Raw genomic sequence first — 25,374 nt, forward strand, 5'->3', positions numbered from 1 at the left:
ATCTCCAGACATAAGCAGTGAAGATTGGTGCTCAGCGTGTTTTAAAACTAAGTATAACCCTCATTTAGCATCAGCATGATTAGAATGGTAGCCAAAGTCCCCAACTAAAATTAATATAATTTGTTAGCTTAATTATCTTTATTAGCTATTGGCTATAAATGAACATTAGTCAAAATCTAGCAAATTTGCAGTAAATGATTCCAAATGACTTTAACTAGAAATGCAGAATTGCAGAAGTCCTGGAAGACTATTCAGTATAACCATGTCAAATAATTGGATGAGGAAACAAAGCCCAGAGAGCAATAGAACTTCCCTATAGTAACAAAGCAAGTTAACATCAGAACTGCAGTTAGAATCCAGGTGTCCTGACTGCCAGTATGATCTTATTTTTAAATACTGTATTCTGTTTGGACTTCAGCTTTCCTCTCTCACTTCCCATTCCCACCCTTGCTTTAGAACACTTCTGCTCTTACAAGTACAGGGTATTTTTTGACTGAATATCCTCTCTTTTAAAACTAAAATTCTAATGCTCCATTTTAGAAGTTAAGGTGACTTTTTACTCAAAATAAAACTCAATTCCTAAGTACATCAAGCTCATTTAGCCTTTGCCCAGGCAAGACTTCATATTTTGGCCCTATTCCATCATACCAACATGAATCTAAACCAGGCTAAGTAGGTAATTTGACTCTAACTCAGATTTGGCATCTGTCTCTCTTTCACGCACCTGGCTTCATTTATCTTGGTACTTTTCAGTGTGTTTACACTGCCTGCACAAGCTAGGTTTTCTAAATCCCCTGCTCTCCATGACCTTTACTTCCCCATATCTGCACTTTTTTCTTAAAATGTTTTTAAAATGTCAATCATTTGCCCAGAAACTTCTTTCAGAGACAGAGAGCAAGCCTTTATAGGAAGAACTATTGTTTGCAAGTGCTTAGTATACTACTGAACTAGTGTCTTTCTTGGCAAATTGCCCCCTATGTCCAAGAAACACAAATAATTTACAAAATATGAAAAAAAAAACAGGATAAAGTAATAGAAACCCATCTCCCTTTGGAGAAAAAAAAAAAGCAGTGGGAGTGCGTTCGAATATTAGTAGATTTAGGCCAAATTACCTATTTTCCTTAGTAGAGAAGTACATTACATTTTGTAAAGTGGAAGTCATTCTTGGTCACTCTCCTATCCAATTGTGTTCTGGAGTAGAAGAATCACAAAAATATTGGTTCAAAAATGATTTGGACAATATGATCCTCTTCTACTTTTAAGTTTCACCCTTTAACGTTTTCTTGCTAGCTGTTTATTTAATTTACTAAATATCTAAGGGGGTTTGTTTATTTATTTACGTTTTTTGGAGGAGCTTCTACATAATAAGATAGTTTTTTGGCTACATAAGCTCTTAGTTCTCATCTATGCTATGCAATCAGAAGGCACATATGGTCCCTGTTTGCAGATGTTTAAAAGGTGTTTTTCTCTTTCAGAAAAATCCAAAATATTTATATGTAACCAGAGTCTCGGCTTCTTTTCCCTTGAGCCATTTCACTGATGCTCCTTGATGATCCATCAGCGTTCTGTGTCTGTGTAGCTATATATTGAGTGGGTGATAGCAGAGGAATTGCTTTTTTAATTGGTTTGTTCTTGAAAATTAAAGTTTTAATGCACAATGTCAAATTGTTCTGGAAATATTCAAATCAATTGTTCCTGCTCCCCTCTCCACATACTCACAAATATACACACCTTACCATAGCTTTGTTGGTTTTGCTGGATAAAATTGAAGGACCCAACAGATGTAATATAGTGCAAATAATAAAGTTATAGTCTCCACATTTGTGACCTAAATTATGTTTCTCTTAAAAGCAAAATCCCCCGTTTTAGCACATGATAGGGTGCAGTATTATAAACAGGCACACTCTCTTTAACAGGCACCTATTTATAAAACTTTTGTTGGTATGAAAGCATGTTTTATAAGAAATTTTTGACCATGGTTATTATAATGGATTATTAAAATATATAGATTATACATAATTTATGTTACATAGACTTTCCCAGCACATTACTTTTAAAAATAATATTTATTATAGATATATTAAAAGAAAAATAGATTGGCATGATGAATCTTAATGTACTCATAACCTGGCTTTAATAATTAAGAATTGTTACCAATCTTATTGCATTTATCTGCCTTCCCTCACAATTTTTGCTAAAGAATTTTAAAGCAAATCCCAGATATGTCATTTCATCTTTCAATGCTTTAGTAAGCATCTCTAACCAAAAGTGTAATTCACTTTTACATTACTGCTGTGCACATAACTTTTTTAGTGGACTTGCTAGCTTGCAAGAGAGAGCCCCACAGAAAACTGGGAATCCTGAAATTTCATTCCAACTCTGTCAGCATCCAATTGTGTGACTCCTTTAGGATCTCAGCTTCTCCTTCTGTCAAGTAAGAGAGCTAGATATGATCTCTAGAACCATATTAATCTCAGATTCTGGAAATAAATGGAAAAAATGATTAAGTTTGAAAACCTATGTTTTACTATTCCTCTAGTAGGTAGGCATGGAGAAAAGATTAGAACCCGCTATTTTTAAACACTAACTGCCTTGAGAACTTGAATTTGAGGTAGACACTTAAAATTAGTGAAATAAGTTTCAAGTATAATTATGTCTATCTTCTGAGGAAACATTTCCTGTAACTGCCTACACAGAAACCCTATAATTATTTGAAAACAATAATAACATGGCTTCATCATTCTAACTACCTTCCTTAAAGAGCTAGCAATGGCTTGACAGAAGTGCTCCTAAAGCCTGTGGCGCCCTCTTCTGACATCTCACCCAGCATATAAGTCATAGCTTTTTTTCTAAATGGCCCTTGGTCTTTAGGCTTTCTCCTTACCTTATCTGTTACATTTTAGTCTTGAAATACCATGCAAAAATTCACACGGAACTGGTGAAAGACATAGGTCTCATAAAAGAAATCTAGCTATAGCTCAATGGTGAATACTTTACATATTCTTATAGGTTTCCATTTGAAATTTGAGAATTATTCTAGAGGAGAAAAAATAACACCTGAAATTTGAAATGTGATAGAAGTCTCACTCAAACAGCAAGCCTATATAAGAAAATCTTATGAAAAGAAGAAATGAGAATATTCTACTAAAATATCTGAATTAGTTATTTTTTAGTTATTTTAGTTACAAAAAATAATTATTTTGTATTAAAATTCAAACTTCATGCCATTAACTATGTGCCTTAAAGCAGAGAAGCAAGATAGGCTGCTCTGCACAACTTATATTCTGCATTTTAAAATCACTCCCTGGTTTTCTATTCAGAGATAGATGTTCTCTTTCAAAACTTGTAATGTTTTATCTTACTCTGCTTTACTTTCCATTCATGCTAGTTTCCTCTCCTATCCCTCACACCTGTTGCTCAAGGAGGCTTTCTAACAAAATATCTTTCTTTATCTTTGGCATTCATCCAAGCAACTGTCATCCCCATTATTTTTAGGCCCATCATAAATCTTATCTGCACAAAGAAACCTTTCTTAAATGTGCTACTTCACATGACCCTTTTTCTCCTCTCAATTCCTGTATCTAGAATCTACTATTAAGAACTCCATTATACTATTATATGAGACTGATTTCACAAACTATGGTCTGACAAAAATTAAAATATCTCATTATAATCGTCACTTTATATTCTCCGTTCTCTGATTGTTAGCATGCTTGAATTCTGATTTGTCCTCCAATTTGTAATTTAAACCTTAGAAATACAGAAGCATACTAATCTGTTTGAAAGTTCTTTGCAGGACTGGGCTTATCCAGTATTATCTTGAAAGTCCCAAATTCTCTTGTTGTTGGGTCTTCTGGTGATAAAATCTAGATCAGATTAAGAACTGAAATTTATGAGTTAAACAGAACTCACTCAACTAGCCAAAGTAACTAGTCTCATGACCATCTATATTAGATGGGTACCATTTACATGCCCCAGCACTCTTTTACTGGCTGGTTTTAAAATTCACAATAAGACAACCATTACTTTAGGCTACATGTTTGCTTTATATTGAAACTCTCCATAAAAGCAAGCATTAAAATCGGTATAGAAGAGGAGTGTTCCATTTCTTGAAAGTTGTTTGTATTTGCAGAAAAAGCCACCTCCTGGTTGGATTTTGCACTAAAGCCAACAGAATCTTTCACCAATTTGCTTAGCAAGATAAACTGGGATTGGCAGGATAGTTTCAAATAGAGAGTGCAGAGCAGAAAATTTTTAAAAATATGCTGAAATATTTATAGTGACATCCAATGCAGGATGAAACTGAGAAATTTCTTCCTATGTATCTGCAGTATTTGTGGCAAATTTACCTTTGGTATTCTGGCCGTGGTTTTTCCCCTTGCTGTTAAAATGTTACAAGAAGTGTTCAGAGACACTGCACTTCTATGCAAATTAGAGATTATGACAGCAGATGAAATATTTTGCTATTTGAGAAGGAATAAATATGAGCAAACTATTTTTTTAAAGATTTTATTTTTTTTATTTATTCAACAGAGATAGAGACAGCCAGCGAGAGAGGGAACACAAGCAGGGGGAGTGGGAGAGGAAGAAGCAGGCTCATAGCAGAGGAGCCTGATGTGGGGCTCGATCCCAGAATGCCGGGACCACGCCCTGAGCCGAAGGCAGACGCTTAACCGCTGTGCCACCCAGGCGCCCCAAGCAAACTCTATTTTGAATTGATCACTGATGCCTATAAAAAAAAGTTTGTATATTTGGCATCTATATGTTACAACATGATGATTGGGGGAATCTATTTTGAAAGTATCCTTTGCCCTCCCTAGAATGATTCTTTTATTTAGTCTACCACTGGGACAGAACTGCCTCAGTTCCATGCACTTACCTCCCTCTTGCACTGTGACATGCTTTTTGAGAAATCTTGTCTTCTACTCATATATGTTGGTGCCCTGTTTCTTTTTCTTAGATGATCTGCATCATTTCCTTTATCTTCTCTTTAGCACTTCTCTTCATTACTTCAGGCAAATGGTTTTTACAAAGTTCAGTGCTCAAGCCTCACTCACAAGTCGTCTTCTACCTTCTTTTCCAGGATATCTCAGGTATAACAGGAGAAAAATTTAAAAAGCCTGGTAAAGAATGCAACAAACTGAAAAAAAAAAAGCAAAAAACTTAAGTATCAACTTACTTATTTGTGGGGGTGACATTTCCTTAGACATAAAAAAGCCTAGGAGATATTTAATATGTTTAGTAGATTAAGTTAACGCCTATAAACCATTGGTCATGAGACTAGAACAGTTTTCATTCATTCATCTGGTCATGCTTCCATTCATTATTAAACACATATTTTGGGGACACTTACAATAAGCCAGCTAGTGATCTGAGTGGTGGTAATATAGTAGTGAACAAACTATGAATCTTACTGTTATGGATTTACAGTTTATTGAGGGAAAGCATATATTTTTTTAAATCAAAAATGAATATTTAAATGAAAACTGTGGTAAGTAATTTTTTAAAGTTATTGTGAAAAAAATATTGTAGTAGGTGGGGCTACTCCAGACTGTGTAATCAGAGAACTCTTAAAGAAATAGCATAAATCATATCTGAAGAATGATAAAGATCTAGGCACATGATAGAGGTAAGGGTGGAGATCAAGCACATTACAGAAAGAAATAGTATTCCAGGGCCTTGAAGTGGGAAGAAGGTCAGCCATGGTGAAATAGGGAGAAAGTGGCACAATAAGAGCAGGGGAAGTTTAGTGAAAGAAAAGAGAATTCACCCCTTTTCTCTGTCGCACTATTGAGTTGGAACATCTTATCTCATTATCTTCTGTCCTTGGCCTGGTACCATCAGATACTCTGTTTCTCAGGCCTTTGGACTCAGACTGAATGACACTACTGATAGCATTAGGAATCTGAGGGTGGGAATGGGAAATGTCTTCTGACATCAGTTTTAACTTGTGAGACAGACAGGCTTGATATCCTATAGATGAATGTAAATGTGTGTGAATGAAGTCAAGACTGTGGTACAGGTTGTAGAGTTACAGTTGGTGTTGAAATATGAGCATGGATAAGGCCACTTTCCCATTACCAAAAGAGAGATGAAGTTTAAAGAAAACAACCTTTGACACTTGGAATTAAGGAAACTATTTGGAAATTATTTGGGCTTATTGTTAATTATCCTTCTTCTAAGTATTGGTCAGTCAGTATTCAATATAATTCACTTTTAGCTGATGGCAAACAAGGAGAAGAAAAAAGGTAGCTGTCCACATGACATTAAAGTTTCAATTCATGAATTTAAAAAAAGCCAATAAGTAAAAAAAAAAATATTTCCAAACATCCTGATATTATTTAAGCAAAACATATAAATGATATATCATCTAAGCAAAATAAAAATGTTTCTGTTTTCTATCAAGCTGCTTTTTTGTTCTAGGACACAGCCTAATGTACATTTCATATTAAACATTTATTTTTTACTTATTAAGAATTTCAATAAATTATTTGATTATTTTTTTAATTATCTCAGCAATACTACTTTCAAAGCTTTCATTTTTCCCCATTTCAACTAATAAAAAATTTATCTTTAAATGACAAGGGAGTGTGGGTGATGAATCCCAAAACTAGGAAAGAGTAAAATACATATTTTCAGATGAAAACTAAATACAAAACCACTAGAAAAAGTAAATTCTTGGAAATGACAAGTTTATTAGTTTCAGCTCATTCCCTGGAAAGTCACTAGGTAATTTTTTTAAAAAGATTTTATTTATTTGACAGAGAGAGTACAAGCAAGGGGAGCAGCAGGCAGAGGGAGAAGCAGGCTCCCCACTTAGCAGGGAGCCCGACATGGGGCTCAATCCCAGGATTCTGGGATCATGACCTGAGCCAAAGACAGATGCATAACCAACTGAGCTATCCAGGTGCCCCATCATTAGGTAATTAAAAGGCAACAGATATTCATTCAAAGCCTTGGCAAATTACAGTCAAGTCACACTGATTTCATTTTATATGATTAAGTAAGAGACCTAGAGATAAAAAATACAGACATATACTCAATAAATATTGGTTTCAGTAAACTTTTGAACCAGTCCAATTTATGTACGGACATGTTGATAAAACACATTTGATATTCCAGAACTACTCAAACATTTTTATTCAGTGTCATATTTGTAAATTTCAGATGTGTTTTGGGACACCTGAGAGGAAGGGGAGGGAGGAAACCATGCACTGTATAAAGAATAATTGCAAATGTCTTTATATGTTGGTACAGTTAAAACACACACACACACACACACACACACACTCACACAGACTGCACACAACCACACATGTAGAATACATCAAAAGGAGCAGACGCCTGAGTGTCTCAGTCCCTTAAGCATCTGCCTTCAGTGCATGAATGAGCACTATCAAAAATAACCACGACCCAAGTGAAATACACAATAGACAGATCCAAAGAGGTCAGAAATCACAAAAGAAGCAGAAGAAGGGAAAGAAAAAAAAACCTCACAAGATGGACAAAATTGGGTGATCCACTTGGTCCTGAGTGTATTTTGGTCTGTGTGTTAGAAGACACTAAATCCCAAAATTGTAAAGAAAACATATATGTGTGTGTGTGTGTGTGTGTGTGTGTGTGTGTATGTTTGTGTGTGTGTATGTATAAAGAGAGTGAAAGGAAGCCAAAAATGAAGAATATACGTATAAAATGTAAATGTAAAAAAAAAGAAAGTTAAAAAAAGACTTAAGAACAAAGAGTTGATAATGTAAGAAATTAGTTGAAAGGGGAAAAAAGAAAAAAAAAGAAATGGAAAATTTTAAACTGAAAGATAAATGAATCATGAGAAAAATCCTCAAATTCTATATACTATTTTCCCCCAGGCTGGAGTTTTACAGTCCTTTGTGGTCCATAAACTTGCTGACCACCTCTTCTTCCTGTTGGTCATCTGGGGGAGGGGCCTGTTGTGCTGATTCTCCGGAGTCTTTGCCTGGGTGGAGTTGTACCGCCCCTTGCGGGGGGGGGGGGGGGGAGCGGGGGCTCAGTGTAAATTGGTTTTGGTTGCTCTGTGTGGCTTTTGTTCCAGCAAGGCTTTCCGTGCTTCTTTGGAGGATCAAAATAAAAATTACCCCACTCTGATATCCAGCCCCAGAGCCAAAAGTTTGCAGTCCCCACTCTTTAGTAAACCCTCAGGGATAAATGGTCGTCACTTATGTGTGTGCCAAACTCTGCAGACTCCTGTGGTGTGCACCCGCACCGATCCTCCTGGGGAAAGATGGGGGGTCCCACACTTCTACACTTTGTAGGGCCCTGGCACGGAGAGTGGTCACTTGATTGTGTGCACACCTGCCCCGCCCCTCCTGGGGGAAGGCAGAGGGTTGCTGCTTTCCTGTCTTATGCAGGGCTCTGGCATTATGAGCTATCCCCTGGTTGTGCACGCACCCACTCTGCCCCTCCCAGGGGAAGGTGGAAGGTCCCCTCGTTCCTGTCCTTTGTAGGGTCCCCACACAGAAAGCTGTCACCCCATAGAGCTGCGACTCACAGTTTATGGCAAACTGAGCTGAGAGCCCCCTCCTAGGCTTGCTGACCATAACCAGTCTCCCCACTCCAAAGCTTGGGAACTCTACCAGCTCAGCACCCACCCACCCCAATCCTTTCTGTGACTCCGGGGATCCTGAGATCACACTGTTCCACCTAGAATTCTGCCCCATCTCACCACCTGGGCACTTTGCAGGCAATGATGTCTCTCACTGGAGCAGATTTCTAAAGCTTCCAATTTTGCCCTCCAGGGCTACATCACTTTCCTGTAGTCAGCATACTGAGGCTCCCACCCCCTGCCATTTATCTTCCAATATATCCCCTCAGAATCACTTCTCTACATGTCCTACCTTGAAAAAAGTGATTGCTTTTCTACTTTTAGAGATCCAGATATTCTTTTCTTACATATCAGATTGAATTAATGGGTGTTCACAATGATTTGATAATTATCTAGCTAAATTGATTGAAGCGGATGAAACAAGGTTCCCTACTCTGCTGCCATCTTGCCTCCTCCCCTCCTCAAATAAATAAATAAATATTTAAAAAAAAGAATGGAAGAATAGTTTCCCACAAAACCAAAAGTTAAAGGAGTTCACCACTAAGCCAGCCTTAGAATGGAAGGAAAGATAAAGAGCTTCCAGGACAGAGACTGAAAGAATATGTGACCACCGAGCCAGCCCTGCAAGAAATATAAATATTAAAGGGGATCCTGTAAGCAAAGAGAGAGCCCTTGAGTAACACAGACCAGAAAGACAGAGAGACAGTCTACGGAAATAGGGATTTTACAGGCAGTACAATGGCACTAAATTCATATTTTTCAATAGTTACTCTGAATGGAAATGGGCTACATGCTCAAATCAAAAGACACAAAGTATCAGATTGGATAAAAAAGTAAGACTCACCCATATGCTGTCTACAAGAGACTCATTTTAGAACTAAAGTCACCTCCAGACTGAAACTGAGGGGATGGGGAACCATTTACCATGCTAATGGACCTCAAAAGAAAGGTGGGGTAGCAATCTTCATATCAGACAAATTAGATTTTAAGCCAAAGACTGTCATAAGAGATGAGGAGGGACACTATAATGTACTTAAAGGGTTTATCCAATAAAAAGATCTAACAGTTGTAAATATTTATGCCCCCAACATGGGAGCAGCCAATTATATATGCCAATTAATAACCAAAGTAAAGAAACATATTGATAATGATATAATAATAGTAGGGGACTTCAACATCCCACTTATAGCAGTGGACAGATCATCTAAGCACAGGATCAACAAAGAACAAGGGCTTTGAATGATGCACTGGACCAGACGGACTTCATAGATATGTACAGAACATTCCAACCTTAAACAACAGAATACTCATTCTTCTCGAGTACACACGGAACTTTCTCCAGAATAGATCACATACTGGGTCACAAATCAGGTCTGAACTGATACCAAAGGATTGAGATTATTCCCTGCATGTTTTCAGACCACAATGTTTGGAAACATGAACTCAATCACAAGAGGAAATTTGGAAGGAACTCAAATACTTGGAGGTTAAAGAGAATCCTACTAAAGGATGAATGGGACAACCAGGAAATTAAAAAAGAATTTAAAAAATCATGGAAACTAATGAGAATGAAAATGCAAATTGTCAAAACCTTTGGAATACAGCAAAGGTGGTCCTAAGAGGGAAGTACACTGCAATACAAGCTTCTCTCAAAAAATTTTTAAAAAATCCCGATACACAAGCTAACCTTACACCTAAAGGACCTGGAGAAAGAACAGCAAATAAAGACTAAATGAAGCAGGAGAAGAAAACAAAAATAATGATTAAAGCAGAAATCAATGAAATAGAAACCAGAAGAACAGTAGATCAGATCAATGAAACTAGAAGCCAGTTCTATGAAAGAATTAATAAGACCAATAAACACCAAGCCGACTTATCCAAAAGAAAAGAGAATGGACCCAAATTAATAAAATCATGAATGAAAGGAGAGAGATCACAGCCAACACCAAGGACATACAGAGAATTTTAACAACATATTATGAGCAACTATATGCTAACAAATTAGGCAATCTGGAAGTAATAGATGCACTCCTGGAAACTTAAAAAAAACTACCAAAACTGAAACAGGAAGAATTAGAAAATTTTAACAGACCCATAACAAGCAAGTGAATTAAAGCAGTAATCAAAAACCTCCCAAAAATCAAGAGTCCAGGGCCAGATAGCTTCCCAGGGGAATTCTACCAAACATTTAAAGAAGAAATAACACATATTCTACTGAAGCTGTTTCAAAAAGTAGAAATGAAAGGAAAACTCCCAAACTCATTTTATGAGGCCAGCATTACCTCAATCCCCAAACCAGACAAAGACCCCATCAAAAAGGAGAATTACTGACCTGTTTCCCTGATGAACATGCATATCAAAATACTCACCAAGGTATTGGCCAATAGGATCCAACAGTATAATAAAAGGATTATTCACCATAACCAAGTGGGATTTATTCCTGGCCTGCAAAGGTTGGTTCAACATTCACAAGTCAATGTGATAGAACACATTAATAAAAGAAAAGATAAGAACCATATGATCCTCTCAATTGATGCAGAGAAAGCATTTGCCAAAATACAGCATCCTTTCCTGATTAAAACTCTCCACAGTGTAGGGATAGAGGAGAGGAAACACACTTCAATATCGTAAAAACCATCAACAAAAAGACTACAGTGAATATCATTCTCAATGGGGGAAAAACAGAGCTTTTCCCCTAAGGTCAGGAACATGACAGGGATGCCCACTCTCACCACTTTTGCTCAACATGGTAACAGAAGTCCTACCCTCAGCAATCAGACAAGAAGAAGAAATAGAAGGCATTCGAATTGGCAAAGTAGAAGTCAAACTCTCAATCTTCACAGATGACATGATACTTTATGTGGAAAACCCAAAAGACTCCACCCCCAAATTGCTAGAACTCATACAGCAATTCAGCAACATGGCAGGATATAAAATCAATGTGCAGAAATCAGTTGTATTTCTATACACTATCAATGTGACTGAAGAAAGAGAAGTTAAAAGATTAATCCCATTTACAATTGCACCAAAAACCATAAGGGACATAGGAATATACCTAACCAAGGGGGTAAAGTATGAACCCAATTGAGGAAGACACAAAGAGATGGAAAGGAAGATGCAAAGAGATGGAAAACCACTCCATGTTCATGAATTGGAAGTATAAACATTTTTAAAATGTCTATGCTACCCAGAGCAATCTACACATTCAGTGCAATCCCTATCAAATTACCATCCACATTTTTCACAGAGTTGGAACAAAGAATCCTAAAATTTGCATGGAACCAGAAAAGACCCCGAATACCCAGGGGAATGTTGACAAAGAAAACCAAAGCTGGTGGCATCGCAATGCCTGACTTCAGGCTATATTACAAAGCTGTAATCATCAAGACAGCATGGCACTGGCACAATAACAGAGGCATCGATTGGTGGAACAGAATAGAGAGCCCAGAAATGGACCCTCAACTCTATGGTCAAGTAATCTTTAACGAAGCAGGGGAGAATATCCAATGGAAAAAGACAGTCTCTTCAATAAATGGTGTTGGGGAAATTGGACAGCCTTTTGCAGATGAATGAAACTGGACCGTTCTCTTACACCATACACAAAGATAAACTCAAAATGGGTGAAAGACCTAATTGTGAGACAGGAATCCATCATCTTTGTAGAAAACACAGGCAGTGACATTTTTTACCTCAGCCACAGCAACTTCTTGCTAGACAAAGGCAAGGGAAACAAAAGCAAAGATGAATGCTTGTGACTTCATCAAGATAAAAAGCTTCTGTACAGCCAAGGAAACAGTCAACAAAACTAAAAGGCAACCTGTGGATTGGAAGAAGATATTTTCAAATGACATATCAGATAAAGGGCTAGTATGCAAGATCTACAAAGAACTTATCAAACTCAACACCCAAAAAACAAAGAATCCAGTCAATAAATGGACAGAAGACATGAACAGACATTTCTCCAAAGAAGATGTTCAAGTGGCCAACAGACACATGTAAAAGTGCTCCATATCACTTGACATCAGAGATACAAATCAAAACCACAATGAGATATACCACCTTACACCATTCAGAACGGCTAAGATTAACAAGAGAGGAAACAACAAATGTTGGCAAGAATGTGGAGAAAGGGGATCCCTCTTACACTATTGGTGGGAATGCAAGCTGCTACAGACACTCTAGAAAACAGTATGGAGGTTCCTCAAGAAGTTAAAAATAATGCTACCCTATGACCCATAAATTGCACTACTGGGTATTTACCCCAAAGTTACAAATGTAGTGATCCAAAGGGGCACCTGCACCCTAATGTTCATAGCATCAATGTCCACAATTGCCAACGTGTGGAAGGAGCTGAGATGTGTGTATACACACACACACACACACACACACACACACACTAATACATATACACATATATAGTGGATATATACAAGATAATACATATATAATATGTATAATACACAATAATACGTATATAATGGAATAATACTCAACCATCAAAAAGGAAAGAATCTTACCATTTACATCAACATGGATGGAACTGGAGTGTGTTATGCTGAGCAAAATAAGTCAGAGAAAGACAATTATCATATGGTTTCACTCATATGTGGAATATAAGAAAGAGTGCAGGGGATCATAGTGTAAGGGAGGCAAAACTGAAGGGGAAGTCATCAGAGAGGGAGAAAAAACATGAGAGACTCTTAACTAAAGAAATCAAACTGAGGGTTGCTGGAGGGGAGGTGGGGGGGTATGGGATAATTGGGTGATGGGCATTATGGAGGGTACATGATGTGATGAGCACTGGGTGTTATACACAACTGATATATTACTGAACACTACATCTGAAACTAATAAAACTAATATGTTGGCTAATTGAATTTACCTAAAAATTTTTTAAAAAAAGATTTATTTATTTGAGAGAGAGAGAAAGAGAGAGATAGGAGGAGCAGATGGTGAGGGAGAGAGAGAATCTCAAGCAGACTCCCCTCTGAGTGTGGATCCTGATGCAGGGCTCAATATCACAACCCTGAGATCATGACATGTATCTAAATCAAGAGTCAGATGCTTAAGTGACTGAGCCACCCAGGTGCTCCTCTCTTCTATTCTTAATAATAGTCTTGTTGGGCACAGTATTTTTGGTTGTAGGTTATTTTTCTTCCCTTTCAGCACTTTGAGTTTATTATACTACTCTTCTTGCCTGCAAAGTTTCTGCTGAAAATTCAGCTGATAGACTTATGAGGTTCCCCTTGTATGGAATGGCTTTCTTTTCTCTTGTTGATTTTAAAATTCTCTTTATCACTACTTTTTGCCATTTTAATTATTATACATCTTGGTGTGGACCTTCTTAGGTTAATCTTATTGGTAGCTCTCTTTGTGCCTCCTGGATCTGGACATATGTTTCCTTCCCATATTAAGGAAGTTTTCAGCCATTATTTCTTCAAATAAATTTTATGCCCCCTTCTCTCTCTCTTCTCTTTCTGGGATCCCAATAATGCCAATATTATTATGCTCAGTGGTCTCTCTGAGTTCCCTTAACCCATTCTCATTTCTTAGTACTCTTTAAAAAATTTTATTTATCAATTTTTGTCAATATTTTCATTATTATTACAATTCAGCTTGGGCATTTCTGTTACCTTGTCTTCCAGGTCACTGATCCATTCTTCTGACTCCTATAAACTGCTATTGATTTCCTCTACTGTTTGGTGGTTTTTTTCCCCCTGTTATTGAGTTCATCTCTGAGTTTATTTCTATCACTTCGTGGAAGGTCTCATCAAGATCCTCCACTCTTTTTTCAAGTCCAGTGAGTGTCTTTACAACCATTACTTTGAATTCTTTAACAGGCATATTGTTTCTTCCCATTTTACTTCTCTTTTTTGTTATGGTTTTGTCCTATTCTTTCATTTGGGACATATTTCTCTGTATCCTCATTTTGTCTAACTTTCTGTGATTGTTTCTATGTACTAGGAAATCAGCTACCTCTTCTGATCTTGAATGTAGTGGTTTTATGAAGTAGAGATCTTGTGGTGCTCTGTAGTGCAATGCCCCCTTATTCACCAGAACCAGGTTCTTCAGGTGTGGGAAGTGTGCAACCTACTGTTATAGCTACACTGTGTTTCAGTAGGTTCTTTCTGACTGCGCTGGGCCACTTTCCCCGTGTTGGGTGCACCAGGTAGGGTTTTGTCCTGTGTTGTAAAGAAGCCAGTCTGAGTTCATCATGGCCTTGTCTTTGGGCGGTGTCAGCAGTTAGACCAGATGCCTGCCCTTAGCCCATCTGCCAGGGCTGCAGTCCTATTGACCTGCAGTGTGCTCTCCCTGTGTTAGTCTCCTGAGAGTTTTGTTGTCAACTGCTGGTGCTGTGGGCACATATAACTTTTTCTGTTCTTTTTTTTTTTTTTTTCTCAGTGTGTTTCAGCTTATTTTTCTTTTTACTTTCTCTAATAACCATACTCTTTCCTTCCTCAGGAAATTAGCCGCCACTTTCTTCTAAATGAAATGTTCTCTTTTCATTTACTTCATGTATGGTACTTATTTTTCAGTCTTAGCTCAAATTTTACATTCTCAGTTAAAATTTTGTTAATAGTCCAGGTTCCTTCCTCTTTATAAATTCTCATAAGCATTCTATATTTTTTCTTTGTAACAAAATAGTGCAATTATTTGAAAAAAAATTTTTTTCTCTTCCAGTAGACTAGATCTCAATAGAGGTGTTGTCCCTGTCTGTTTTGCTTAGAACTGTACACTTTCCCAATGCCTGGAACAAAAGCTGGAAAATGAGTGAATGAATTAATGAGTAAATGAATTAATTCAATCAATAATCATGTAAAGTTTGGTGAAGGAATGGAAGGGAAAAATAGAATATATGAACACAAAACTATGTTTCACAGAACATCTTAGATCGATGACTGCCCACTTTTCTGATTGATACAGATCCAGGCTTCTGAATTAGTGAACAAATAATAGGAGAGCTATTGCCGTAAGACATCAATTCTTCACAGATCCTAGCATCAGGGTCTTAACTTATATGCTTAGTGTTTTTGAAGGCTTTCTATTTTTTAAAATATTTATTGGTAATGATAATTTAGGAAAGTTTGCACTTGGTTGGGGGGGTTGTTAGCCTCATATTATTTCATACTTTGGCAACTAGGACTCATTTTCTTTTTCATTCAGTCACTTTTATCATCACTGTTTGATTTTAAAAAATCAACTTACGGGGTACCTGGGTGGCTCAGTCATTAAGCATCTGCCTTCGGCTCAGGGAGTGATCCCAGGGTCCTGGGATGGAGCCCTGCTTTGGGCTCTCTGCTCTACTGGGAGCCTGCTTCTTCCTCTCCCACTCCCCTTGCTTGTGTTCCCTCTCTCACTGGCTGTCTCTCTCTCTTTGTCAAATAAGTAAATAAAATATTTTTAAAAAATCAATTTACTGCATGGAACTTCAGAATCTTGTTCGTTTACCTACAAAGATCTATCTCTTTCTTGGAATCGTTCTCTATCTTGTGTGAATGTCACCTTTAAAATTTTTGTAAACTTGGGTGAATTTGATTAGTGTGGGGTTAAACCAATACATTTAATTGGTAAACTATTTATTTATAAAGTTCTTTCTTCCTTCTCCATTTACTCAGCTCTTCTTTTGTATATCTTAATTAAGCTTTGTGGCTTTATTCACTATAATTCCATAAACTGCTTGTTCAGTGTTATGTTCCTGTTGCTATTAGGAGTAGAATAGTTTTACCTACTAGTTTTACCTTTTTAGTTTGTTGTTGGTTATATAAAGAAAAGCCATCAGCTTTTGTTTACATTTTACCAAGTGTTCATATTGATTTTTAAAGTTTTTTAATTAATTCACTAGTGTTTATATTTAAAAAATCACATGGTAATAAATGTAATTTCATGTCCCCTTAAAAAGTGATACTTGTTATATTTTTCACATATTATTGAATTGGCCAGATAGTCTTAAACAACCCTGAATAGCTGTAAAAGCCAACATCCTTTCTTGTGTTTCAATATTCGTCATGATGTTGATTTTTTTAGATAATTTTAAAAATATATCTCCTTTTTCCTAATTCTTATTTATTTGTAAAACAGGAAATGGGCATCTAGTTTTATCAATTTTCTTCAAATATTCTCAACTTTTGTAAAGGACCAGTTCTTGAATTTTTTAGCTACTTTTATTATTTTCTAGTTTTTCATCTTTTTTCCATTTTTAAAGGTTTGTGTTATTTAATTCTAAATACTTGAAGGTAAATATTTAATGTATGTTTTTTTAAAAAGAATATTTAGGGCAGCACCTGGGTGGCTCAGTTGGTTAAGTATCCAACTCTTGATTTCAGGTCAGGTTATGATCTCAGGTTTGTGAGATTGAGCCCTGTGACAGATTCTCTGTCTCTCCCTCTGCCCTCTCCCTTCTGTGCCCCCTCCCTCTCTAAAAGGAACAGTATTTAGGGTAATAGATTTGACTGGGTACAGTTTTAGCTACCAAAATGAATTATCACTACCAGCAGGTAATCAATAATATCAGAAACAACTTTTAACCTAATACAAGAGAAACAGTGTAAAATTTTGGCCCCCTTTTTATGGAGTTTATGCTCTTATTAAACAAGTGAGTACAGATCATAGCATGTGATGTTATTAAAAGTCACCAACATATTACCTAAGGTTAGTTCTTAATGACCTTTTATAACTGTATGTGATTGCGTATTTTTTATGAAAAAGAAAACACATTAAAAAGTTTGAAATTGCTATGAGCCTGAGAGCTTTTAACAAATAGTTGAATTTACCTGTATGCCAGTTATGAAGAATTTATAAAAGAGTAATTGATATAATATCAAAAGAGGAATAAAATATGAGATTACAAAATAGAAATGTGTGGAGGTAGGAGTAAGTGCCGAGCTGAGTTCATAATTTTAGATCTATTTCAGGTATACCAAAGCTAAATAAGTAATGTTAATTATCTGCATTCAGTGAGAAACAATGTTTGAATATGGCAAAATTTATTATAGGGTTGTAGAAGTCATACAACCTAAATTCCTCAACACTTGTACAGTTTTATGGATTTCACAATATGGATATTAGAGAGACAGAATCACTGCATTTGGGAAAATGACTTCTTTATGAATTTTTTTTACATTTAAATCAAATCTATTACAGAGCACCTAATAGAAATGCAATGATAATTTCTAAATTCAGGAAAGTTGTATAAAATGAAAAATAAAACAAAACTTAGCAATGTTAAGAGATTTGACATGTTTTACACAAAACTTTCAGAAATAATTTTAAGTATCTTGAATTTAAAACATGTTTTACTATAAGATTGAGTGAAGATCTTACTTAAAAACACATACACAAAGGATGGAATTTATTGTCAGGATGTTAGCTGACATATTCATGCTAATTTCAGAAGCCTAAACCCTGTGAATTAAAAAGAAAAACATAGAATCGTTTAATTTCAATTTCAAACAACAAGCAATGTCAATTAAACTAAAAATTGACAAGAACTTGCAGTGGTTAGTAGTTTTTATTTCCTTCTCTTTTTTTTTGGTATAAGCTATAAAGTATATGCATGAGTAAATATGAGTATCCTACACACTTTAATGTTGAAGTCATATTGTAAAACTCTGATTTCTTATTACTAAGGATATTATTTTTCTGTTGCCTCTCATTCTTGACAGATCTTGGTCTCAACGATAAATTCGTTGGGGAAGTGTCTAATCTTCCAACACTTATCAATGGCACGTTTGTTGAAACCTGTGAGAAAATGCACAAAGAATTGATTTTTTAACTTTCTATGGAAATGAAAACATACCAAATTTATTCCCTACTTTTCTCCTGTACTCCACCTTCACTCTCCTTCACTTTCCCAATAACACAGGTTGAAGGACAGACTGTATCACCTACCCAGCAAGAGATCTCTTCTGCGAAGGCGGAAGGACTTGCGATTGTTGCAAAGTTGGTAAATAAAGATGCCAAGGTTACTAACATCGCGAATCTCCTCCACAGCAACCAGGTCTTCATAAACCACATAAGTCTGAGGCAAGTATTTGCCACTCTAAAATTTGTTTAAAAAGATTAAAATAAGAACTTCTTAAAAACACCATTTAAATCCTTGCCTATAGCAGATATAATTTTTTAAAATAAACTATTTTTAAGGTGCTTTTAGGTTACAGCATACTTTTTATTATAAAATTATTTCAATAAAATGGAATGTTTTGGCTCAAATCATTATTTTTTTAAATGAGGGAGCAAACGCTTAAATAAAAATTTGACATCCAGAATACATACTGCCAGTTTCCCGAAAAACTCCATCAAATTCTTTGGAGGCAGAACAATAGAGGTATTGAGGGGCATCAGATAGCAGTTCCCCAGCAGCAAGTCCAAGTAAGCAGTCATGCCCTGTTGGGGAGGGGGAAAAGTTAACTACGGTGTAAAGAATATCAATTCTGTCAATTCTAACTACCATTGAAATAAGCAGCTATATACTTTTAATATCTGTTAAGATACGTTAAATAACAAAAGTGAAAAACAGGTTTGCTGCAAAAGGATGTACATTTATGAACAGATTTAATACTTGCTAATGAACTAAGAAAAAAATGGGAAGACCTATAAAAATGAGAAACTCACTTTTTCGCTGTGATCACAAAGACAGCATGGTACTGGCACAAAAACAGACACAACGACCAATGGAACAGAATAGAGAACCCAGAAATGGACCCTCGGCTCTTTGGGCAACTAATCTTTGATAAAGCAGGAAAAAACATCTGGTGGAAAAAGACAGTCTCTTCAATAAATGGTGCTGGGAAAATTGGACAGCTACATGCAAAAGAATGAAACTTGACCACTCTCTCACACCATACACAAAGATAAACTCCAAATGGATGAAAGACCTCGATGTGAGACAGGAATCCATCAAAATCCTAGAGGAGAACATAGGCAGCAACCTCTACGACACCGGCCAAAGCAACCTTTTTCATGACACATCTCCAAAGGCAAGAGAAACAAAAGAAAAAATGAACTTGTGGGACTTCATCAAGATAAAAAGCTTCTGCACAGCCAAGGAAACAGTCAAAAAAACTAAGAGGCAGCCCACAGAATGGGAGAATATATTTGCAAATGATGCTACAGATAAAAGACTGGTATCCAAGATCTACAAAGAACTTCTCAAACTCAATACACAAGAAACAAATAAATCATAAAATGGGCAGAAGATATGAACAGACACTTTTCCAATGGAGACATGCAAATGGCTAACAGACACATGAAAAAATGTTCAAAATCATTAGCCATCAGGGAAATTCGAATCAAAACCACACTAAGATACCACCTTACACCAGTTAGAATGGCAAATATTGATAAGGCAAGAAACAACAATTGCTGGAGAGGATGTGGAGAAAGGGGATCCCTCCTACATTGTTGGTGGGAATGCAAGTTGGTACAGCCATTCTGGAAAACAGTGTGGAGGTCCCTTAAAAAGTTAAAAATTGAGCTACCCTATGATCCAGCAATTGCACTACTGGGTATTTACCCCAAAGATACAGACGTAGTGAAGAGAAGGGCCATATGCACACCAATGTTCATAGCAGCATTGTCCACAATAGCTAAATCGTGGAAGGAACCGAGATGCCCTTCAACAGGTGACTGGATTAAGAAGATGTGGTCCATACATACAATGGAATATTACTCAGCTATCAAAAAGAACGAGTTCTCAACATTTGCTGCAACATGGACAGCACTGGAGGAGATAATGCTAAGTGAAATAAGTCAAGCAGAGAAAGACAATTATCATATGATTTCTCTCATCTATGGAACATAAGAACTAGGAAGATCGGTAGGGGAAGAAAGGGATAACAAAAGGGGGGGTAATGAGAAGGGGGAATGAAGCATGAGAGACCATGGACTCTGAGAAACAAACTGAGGGCTTCAGAGGGGAGGGGAGCGGGGGAATGGGATAGGCTGGTGATGGGTAGTAAGGAGGGCATGTATTGCATGGTGCACTGGGTGTTATACACAACTAATGAATCATTGAGCTTTACATCAGAAACCAGGGATGTACTGTATGGTGACTAACATAATATAATAAAAAAAAATTAAGAAAAAGAAAAGAAACTCACTTTTTCGAAGTCATGAATAATTGCTGCTGGATCACTATCTGAGAAACTGGGGACAGGCACATCAATGATTGCAACGTTGTCATCCTCTCGAATGTCAGCCTCCTCGGTCACAGGCAAGAAGTAAGGCTCTGCTCCTCGAAGGGAATTTACAGGGTCCTCAGAATCAAAGAAGCACATCTCTCCACGGTAGATGGTACTCTAAAAGATAAAAAGGGAGAATTAAAACCTTTTAATACTTATTATGATGACATTTGAATCATTTCTCCCACTCACATCAATTCATTGTACTGTTTGTCAAGCTTAGGATTTCTGATTACAGCATCACCATGAAGACAAATGAATTTTATAAACTGAATGGTAATCTGAAAACTTGCCCTAAATCTTCCTTTCTCTGGTGACCACCACAGATTTCCTGAAGTTGTTACTAAATATATAGCAATTAGTAATCCAAATCACAAGAATTGTAATTATCATTACCTTGGGCATGAAGTATTTGTAAATGCAGGCTCCACCAACAATAAGTCCTGCCAAGATGAATGAAAGGCCTAAGAGAGTAAGCATGCATCTCCCAGAGGAGCCCTCTTTTTCCTGGGTGGCAACTTGGAGCTCCTGTTTATTAAAAAGCAAAACCAAAGACAAAAACCAGATTGCACTTTTAGACACATAGCCGCCTTGTGTACAATTTACTTTCTTGAAACACAAGACATTTTTAAAAGATGTTATTAAGTCATCCTAGCTTAAAATCATTTCAAGACATTTCTGATATTTAATAGATGTGAAAAATCTCCAATTATATTAACTTTCCTTCTGGCATTTACAAACCCAATTGCAGACATGGAGTTTTTTCAAAATACACACTTTTAGAATCAACTGAAAATCACCGTTCATTTATGCAATAAATTATACTCTTTAAGTAAATGTAAGCTGTTGATTTTTGGACTTATACAGTGATATAATCACTAACTTTCTGGAGTATAATTATGTTGCTTTATTATTTTTGGTAAATCAACTTTTTTGCCAACTGAAAGGTAAAATTGTGTCCTTTGATTTGTTAAATGATTTTCAAAAAGCTGGTTTGTATTGTTTTATCTTAAAAAATTCTGTAAGGCAGGTATATGTCATTTCCCCCTATTTTAGAAATTTAAATATTGAAGGCAAGATATATCATAATGTTCCTAATTTTAGTGAGAATTTAGCCTTTCTAATATCATCCAATGTTCTATCGTTGTGTACTGCATGAATGAGACAATGTTTTCCAAGTTCTGCATAAAACACTAGACTTTACAGTACAACATTTGTGATAGCTGGACACAAAAGCTGTGTAACAGTTACTGTAAAAATTCTGTTAAATCCATACTTTGTTCAGGAATTGGAACAAGAAAGATCCAAAGCAAACAAGTAACTGACTAACTGTATTCTACCCAAGGCAATGGTCCAAGGGATGCTCCAATCCCATTCTTGTATATCACGATATGTTTTAAGCAGTATTATTACTCAAGGATAGAATAAACAAAGTCAGCAAATGTAGTTTCTTGTAATCAGTGGGTAAATCATTCAGACTAGTATGAAAATAGAATTGTTTCAGTATTTCAGGACATCAGCTCTTTTCCATGACAACTACTATAATGCTTATGACACCTAATTAAACTTCAATTAATTTGGTGAAAACAAATGCATGGGTTCTAAAGAGAGACAATTATTTGTTAAGTGGTTTTTCAAAAAATTATCTTAATTAAAATTCAAAGAAATTTGGTATGCACATTTTCTTAGCTAAATGTACTTAAATTCATGCTCTCCATTAATACTGTGTAAACCTTGAAGGCTTTTCCTTGTCCCAATAGTTTTCAGAAATTATAAATTATTTTTTTATTAAAAAACTAACAAAATTAATATTACAAAGACAGAACTATAAATTATGACTGTGAATCACTGTAATCTAGGCTAGAGGCTTTGAAATTGTATCTTAGGTGATTAAATTGAGGTCCAGACAGATGAAGTTACTTCCCTGTAAGTCACAAAATGACTTAATTTTAAATACTCAAAAGGATGAATTTCTTTTTTTCTTGTCCCTGCGATAGAAGAGCGATTTACACTGCAATTTCATTTATTGTTAAGCAAAGTCTAAGTATTACAGTTTCAATCTAATAAAATTCACCACCATACTAGGAATAAGGATTTTTTTCCATTTGCATTTGCTAGAATTCAGAGTGGTATGGACTCTCACCATAGCTAATTTCTCTCTAAACTGTATTTTAAAGTCATTGTACACAACCTCTGACATACTATTCTGTTGTGCTAGGTTTCTGATGAGCAGATTAATGTATCACAATATAATGTGTCAAGTATTATTAAATCAGTGTCCTATAGTGGCCAGGTCAGCAACCTGTGGAAGTTTCTCCAACACCTAACAAAGAAATATAATCATGGTGCAAATGCTCATTTTTATTTATTCCTCATCACACCACAGGCCTGGCAGAAGTACTGCTTACATATTAACTGTATCCAACTACAAGTCATGAAGTTTTTGGTGGTGAGAGAAAAATAAAGGGATTACTGTGTGGCTATATTTAACTACTGGCATCTAATTAGACCTCCCAAAAAATCTGGCCAGGTTTCACCCACAAAGTGAGTAGGACAGTTACACATTTGATCTTCTGTCATTTAATCAAAACCGCAACAATGCAAAGGGATGTTACTTTTGGCTTCTGAAATGTATAATCCCCAAAAGCTAGGTTTTTTGTTGGGTTAAATATTAAAAATTTCTGTGATAAAAACTCTATAAGTATATAAGCATTTCAAATTGATGCGTAATAAGTTTTACTACAGAGAGTCTCATTTCACTCAAAGTACTCTTCAAATCTCCAGTTTGAACACAAAAGTTAAAACTTTAAAAGAGAGAACGAGACAAACTTAAGACAGATCTGGAAACTCTGACACTGTACAGATTTTGTAGAAGAAGAAAATACAATTGTCCCTTTTAACATTGACATTTTACTGAGGAAAATGAGTAGTTTACAAACATTTAAAACATGTTAGATGTTTAAAAGAAATAGAAATTGGACTAAATAAACAACTGCTAACTTTTTTTTTTGGGGGGGGGACTACCTCAGTTTCTGGCAATGCTAGAAGTTTAAATTACAAGGTCAGACCTGCTTCAGATCTCTCCAAGGGGAGGCGTGTAGAGGTATACCACGAAAAGGAAGTACTAAAAGAAGAAGAAAATAAACCTCAACATTTCTTTTTACAGATGAAGAGTGTCGTCTTTAGGAAATGCCGCTGTGAAAACATACTAGGATCTTGCAGTAAGAGGGCACAGTGAACATCCCAAATTCTAATTAAGACCAACCTCAATTTTGACAGCTCCTTTACTGAATGCTTAAAACCGTCTATAACCAGAGAAAAATTGAAAATATACACAGGCGAACACAGACACATACTGACCTCAACCCATGTCGCCTTGAGTCAAAGCTGTCCTTGGCCCCATACCCCACCCCCACAAACATTCAGAGATCCTAGGAAGAATTAGATTCATAGAGCTTTATCCAAATCAACAGGAAAGAAAGAAGAGTTAAATATCTTGCCCCTGTTCTCCCTGAGTGTCTGCTCCTTCCCCGTGGATGCTGGGTGCATCCCTGGAGCTGGAGACTGAATAACGTGGCTCTCATTGAACCCAGCCCCTCACATGTTCCCCAGGAGAGTGTGACGTCGGATCCCAGGGGTTCTCCTCGAACTCCCTCTTGGAAATGTACCACAACAGCTGGATCCGACGGAAAGTAGTGCAACTCACTGGGATGTTAAAGAGTGTGAGACACTGCAAGCGGAAGGCGGCGCGACTAGATGGAACTGGCGCAACCGGTAAACCAGTTCAACAGCGCAGATGGGGCAGCTTTCATTTTGTCCTCTGTCACTTGCCCCTTCCTCACCTCAAACCACGCCCTCCCCGCCTTACCGACCCTAGCAGGCAGTCTGGGGTGCAATGAGTACTGCTACCTTGCCGGTCAAGATCTGAGCTCGGACCGTGCGGTTTACAAGGGCCTCCACGTCTTGCCGCGCCTCTTCTTTTTGCACCGCCGTGGGTGTATTGAAGGCGATTTTCACCATCGCGAATCTTTCGGCTTCGTGGTAAGGCGTGTCTCAAATCAGCGTCCCGGGCTGCAGGTCGTAAAGAGATCGCGCTAGCCCTAGCAAGACCTACTTTCTCTCTTGCCTGTCTTAGGCAGCTGCAAGCCCAAGTCTGGGGATACTTATGACGCAGTCCCAAGCTGGGTGGGAGACCGTGGGAGGGCCCGGGGAGGGGCCGAGGGAGGAGCGGGAGGGGGTCCAAATGCTGGGATGCGGGTGGGGGTTGTCAGTGAGGAAAGAGAAAGGGAGGTGGAGCCCTGGGGCAGCTGGGGATTGAAGTGCCTCACCTGCACTCCAGGAGTGCTCCCACCCACCCTCTGCACCGTCAGATAAGAACAGGACAGGAAGGAAACCTGCTGTATTGTGTCTTTTTGCCTCTGTCCAGGCCACAACAGCCCCTGACCCTGATTCTGTTTTCCCAAACCTGGGCCTGGCCGCCTAAGGGGCCAGGAACTGTAACTTGGCACCAACTCAAGCTTCCTCAGCTCTGCACTCACCCAGGTCCCAAAAGCACAGCCCATGACTGTTCTGTACCTTTATAATAATACCTTCCCCTTAAAGAACACTTAGAAGTCT

The 25,374-nt window shown here is 37.1% G+C and overlaps 1 protein-coding gene across 1 annotated transcript; it reads right to left on the reverse strand.

Annotated features, from left to right (window-relative positions):
* Positions 1 to 17,545: 17,545 nt before the first annotated feature.
* ITM2A (integral membrane protein 2A) lies at positions 17,546 to 24,929 on the reverse strand. Its single transcript, XM_026480135.4, has 6 exons — positions 24,667 to 24,929; positions 21,154 to 21,285; positions 20,677 to 20,874; positions 18,851 to 18,961; positions 18,467 to 18,617; positions 17,546 to 18,316 (listed from the first exon to the last, which is right to left on the reverse strand). Exons 1-6 carry the CDS (start codon positions 24,775 to 24,777, stop codon positions 18,228 to 18,230), a joined length of 792 nt encoding a protein of 263 aa, XP_026335920.1. The 5' UTR covers positions 24,778 to 24,929; the 3' UTR covers positions 17,546 to 18,227.
* Positions 24,930 to 25,374: the final 445 nt, after the last annotated feature.

The sequence above is a fragment of the Ursus arctos genome, chromosome X (assembly GCF_023065955.2).
Source record: "Ursus arctos isolate Adak ecotype North America chromosome X, UrsArc2.0, whole genome shotgun sequence".
In the NCBI taxonomy this organism is placed as follows: Eukaryota; Metazoa; Chordata; class Mammalia; order Carnivora; family Ursidae; genus Ursus; species Ursus arctos.

What these genes read in the sequence shown, in the direction of transcription:
- ITM2A (XM_026480135.4), bottom strand. Translation starts at nt 24,777, where the DNA reads ATGGTGAAAATCGCCTTCAATACACCCACGGCGGTGCAAAAAGAAGAG. An exon ending in CTCAGATCTTGACCGGCAAG is followed by an intron (nt 21,286 to 24,666) that starts GTAGCAGTACTC and finishes TTTAATAAACAG; the next exon opens with GAGCTCCAAGTTGCCACCCA. An exon ending in ACAAATACTTCATGCCCAAG is followed by an intron (nt 20,875 to 21,153) that starts GTAATGATAATT and finishes TTTATCTTTTAG; the next exon opens with AGTACCATCTACCGTGGAGA.